This window comes from Phalaenopsis equestris, unplaced genomic scaffold (assembly GCF_001263595.1).
Source record: "Phalaenopsis equestris unplaced genomic scaffold, ASM126359v1 Scaffold000002, whole genome shotgun sequence".
Lineage (NCBI taxonomy): Eukaryota > Viridiplantae > Streptophyta > Magnoliopsida > Asparagales > Orchidaceae > Phalaenopsis > Phalaenopsis equestris.
This window is the reverse complement of record NW_018164444.1, coordinates 13,804,860-13,808,922: the sequence shown is the minus strand read 5'-3', so window position 1 is coordinate 13,808,922 and position 4,063 is coordinate 13,804,860. Positions and strand designations below refer to the sequence as shown.

The 4,063-nt window shown below is 32.7% G+C and overlaps 1 protein-coding gene across 2 annotated transcripts in view; it reads left to right on the top strand.

Annotated features, from left to right (window-relative positions):
- Window positions 1-2,994: 2,994 nt before the first annotated feature.
- Window positions 2,995-4,063, top strand: part of LOC110038357 (protein indeterminate-domain 5, chloroplastic-like) — a 4,735-nt gene continuing 3,666 nt past the window's right edge. The window contains exons 1-3 of one of the 2 annotated variants that reach the window (XM_020743178.1): window positions 2,995-3,084; window positions 3,490-3,744; window positions 3,886-4,055. In XM_020743178.1, the coding sequence (XP_020598837.1) occupies window positions 3,555-3,744; window positions 3,886-4,055 (360 nt within the window). In that variant the 5' untranslated portion in view covers window positions 2,995-3,084; window positions 3,490-3,554. Of the gene's footprint in view, window positions 3,085-3,489; window positions 3,745-3,885 lie in introns of both variants that reach the window. The other variant, XM_020743169.1, reaches the window with a different exon arrangement.

The window sequence follows — 4,063 nt, the reverse complement described above, 5'->3', positions numbered from 1 at the left end:
CATGTCAATATTTTTGAAAAGAGATTTTATTCCAATCATATGATTAGAACAAATGTTATCAAGAAACCAAATCATTGAACTATCACAATCACTATGAAAATGTGTCATGAATAAATTATTCTGAAATACAAAGTTTTCTATAGCATTGGCTTCATTTGTATTTGGACCAACATCTAATTTTTGAATGGCCCAACTTTTTGCAAGTATTACACCGCACTTTACTTTCATGATTTTTTTGCTTCTTCCTGTAATTTTCCTCAATATGACCAAACTTTTTATAATAATAACATCATTTTTAACTTTCAACTCTTCCACAAAATGCACCAAAACCACCTCTTCATAAGTAACTCTAATTCCTTCACCACAATCTCTTTCTTTTTTATTACCAACAAAGACTTTCCTTCACTTCAAATGACTTCTTAATTGTCTTTTCTTCCCTTTTAATTAAACACTTCTCATGATCCATCAATGAATTCAACATCTCATCAAATGAGTATGCATCAAGATCTTTGGATTCCTCGACAGCTTCAGCAACATATTCCAATTTTACTTCTAGTTCTCATGAATTAGTGGTCCCTTCATCTTCTTTGATTTGTACTCTATGCGACGACAGCTTCAACAACATATTCCAATTTTGATGGGGGACACTTTAGAACTTCAGACACAATTTTTGTATCAGATATGTGCTCTCCAAATGATCACATCTTATTTGAAACTATTAATAATTGAGAAATTTTATTTTGAACAATTTCTCTTTCAGCCATATTAATGATTTCAAATTCACACAGTATAGATTGCAGCTTTACCATCATTAATCTTGTAGAGCCTTGAAATTCTTTTTTAAATAATATTACATTTTTTTTTATGTCTCCACTTTAGAAATTCTTGAAAATTTTCTATCATTCAAGGCTTGTTAAATAAAGAACCAAGCCTTTCAATTTTACTTCTAGTTCTCATGAATTAATGGTCCCTTCATCTTCTTTGATTTGTACTCTATGCGCCACAAAATCCAACAAGTCCTGTGATTTAAATAAGGTCGACATTTTAATATCCCAAGATTCACACTTTTCACTATTAAAAATTAAAATCAAAGGTGGAGAAGTAATGTTGATTCCATTTGTTGTCATAAGATAAAACTTGTCTTTAATATTGGAATGAGAATAGTGTGCCTTGTCTTATAACAACACCTCTGAAATTTTCAAAGATTCTTCTTCAATAATAACCTTCACCACAACTTCAATGCTCGCTTTATCCCGAACTTGACTCTGATACCAAACATTTCAAAAGATAGAGAAAAAAAGGAACTTCAATGCTCGCTTCATCCCGAACTTGACTCTTATACCAAACATTTGAAAAGATAGAGAAAAAAAAAGGAAGATGGAGATATATCTTAATTAAAGCACAATACAAAAATTTTGAAAAAATTCTCACACATAACACATGAAAAATAAATCACCATTTTAACTTTTAAAAAGTGAAATACACCTTTCCATACATAGGTAATGCACCAAAATTGAAGATTTTGTGTTGGATATATACATACATAGGATTTGAGGGGCATGCATGTAAATCTTTGTAATATTTAATATATGTAGATAGGGTACTATACTTTTATGAGAAATAATTCTTATCTATTAATATATCTAACACCTAACCCTCTCTATATTTATTTTTATAGCATCAAATAATTTTAACCACATCAAAATTTACTTAAGAAAAAACTTTATATTTTAATTTAGATAAGTTAGTGCTAGTAGCGCACATTTTGATGTGATTTATAGATTAAAATATCTTATAAATAAATATAAAATTTAACTAAGTATTAAACATATAAATATATATCCATTTTAAGTCCTATGGTTTGCATGTTAATCCTCTAAATGTTAATGGCATCTTAATAATGATATCCTAGTAAATCTCTATAGCAACATTTAGTCAAATTCTTGAGTATTGCCAGAAACATCATTGAAACTCTAAAATTATGGTCAAACCCCTTCAAATTTGCAAAAAATAAAATTATTAAAAAAAAAATTCACATCAAATTCAATTAAAAAAAAAAAAATTGATTCTAAAAATCATTTGCTGCATAGGCACTCAATATCATTATGAGAAAAAAAAAATACTGAAAGCATTGGAAATTCTTCTTGATCTCCAATAGATGAGGCATCCATCTAATGTAGCAATAGGACCATTCTCTCCTAACAGCTAGGTTGGGTATACGCAAGCTTTATAAAATGTCTAGAGTGACTAATTGGGGCACTAATTTTGTCATAAAACTGCCATTCCAGACCCTATTCTTAATATCTGTTTACAATGTGCTGACTTTAATGAGCATATACCTCCATGACAGAAACTTTTAGCAGAAAACACCATTCTCAAACCTTAAATCAGTTCATAAGACTTAAAAAAAAATAAATCAAGTAATATCTTGTACCTGAAGATAACTTTTCAATGAATTCGAGCTCATTTTAATGAAAATATATTCTGAACAACAATTTATGCATCAAGCCATAATTTTTTTCTTATATTATTATCACCATTTTGCTTGTGCAAAACCAAAAGATTATGTTAAAAGGGCAAAAAGAAATTAAAAAAAAAAAAAATTAAGGGCAACAATTTTCATGTATGATAATTAGGTAAGTCTTGGCAATAAAAATGAAGCTTATTAGACAAAAATTTGATGCCTTTTCTCAAGGTAAGAGTGGCGCATGTACAGTTTTCACCAAGGCCTGCAGATGGTGGACCCCTATCGCTTGGCCACATACAGACACAGCTTTGCCTGTGTGAGCCTTCCATGAGCATCTCTCTCTCACCCACACACACATCTACTCTCTCTCTCTCTCTCTCTTTCTATATTAATTTATAAAGCAATTTTATTTGTGGTGCAAAGAGGCGAAGAAAAGGAGATTAAAAAAGCAGAAGAAGCCGCATCACTGTGGAAGAGAGCGAGGAGAAAAGTTATGACAAGGAAATTGTTGAGAAAATAAGCTTCGCTGCAATCCCCATAGAGAGGAGCAGAAGAAGATAAGAGTGGAGAAGGGCAAAGGAACAGAGAGAGAGGGAGAGAGAGAGAGATTTGGCACGGTTTGTGTTTTTTCCCATTCTTTTCTCTCCAGCTTGTTTTCTTCTTAATTCCTCTCTATCTCTTTCTTACTAACTCCGTCTCTCTCTCTCTCTTTCTCTTCTGGCCTTTACTAGTTTTGAGTGCAACTGTTTGTTTGGATTTGCACCTCCGATTTGTTCTTTTGTCGATCTAGGAAGAGTCCTCAGGTGGTTAAGTTTGGATGTTTTGCTATATGAATTATTTCGTGTATATCATCTTCCTTGTGATGTATCTATCTACCTTCTTCCATTTATACTTTTGGTTTTTATTCTTTGTCTTTTAGATTCATAAAGAGAGGATAATCGCTGCGCAATCATGCTTCTATGTTCCTTACTAAAAAAAAAAAAGAAAAAAAAAAGTTATTTGCTTGTTTTGATAATTTGCAGCTCAATCATCATCAAGAAGAGAAAGAGAATTGATTAATTAAGCCTGCCGTCCAACAGCAACGAAGATGGCTGCGGCTTCTTCTTCCTCTCCTTTCTTTAGTATCAGAGATGAAGAAAACCTCAACCACCTAAGGCAACAGCAGATGAATAATATTCAGGCTCCACCACCGGTCTCCTCAATCCCAACTCCTTCTTCCAATCTGCAAGTTCTACCTGCCCCTCTCAAGAAAAAGAGAAACCTCCCCGGAAATCCAAGCAAGTATCTTTGTTTCATTATCCCCCAATTAATATTTCATGATTTCCATATCTCAATTCAACAAAAGCTATCATCTTCTCTATCCTTTTTATCTCTACTTCATAGTATACTGCTTGACAACGTTGAATGATGGTTAATAGATCCGGATGCTGAGGTGATAGCGCTATCTCCAAAAACGTTAATGGCGACGAACAGATTCATCTGTGAAGTCTGCAATAAAGGATTTCAGAGAGAGCAAAACCTTCAGCTTCATAGGAGAGGCCATAACCTGCCGTGGAAGCTTAAGCAGAAGAGTAATAAGGAAGTGCGGCGTCGTGT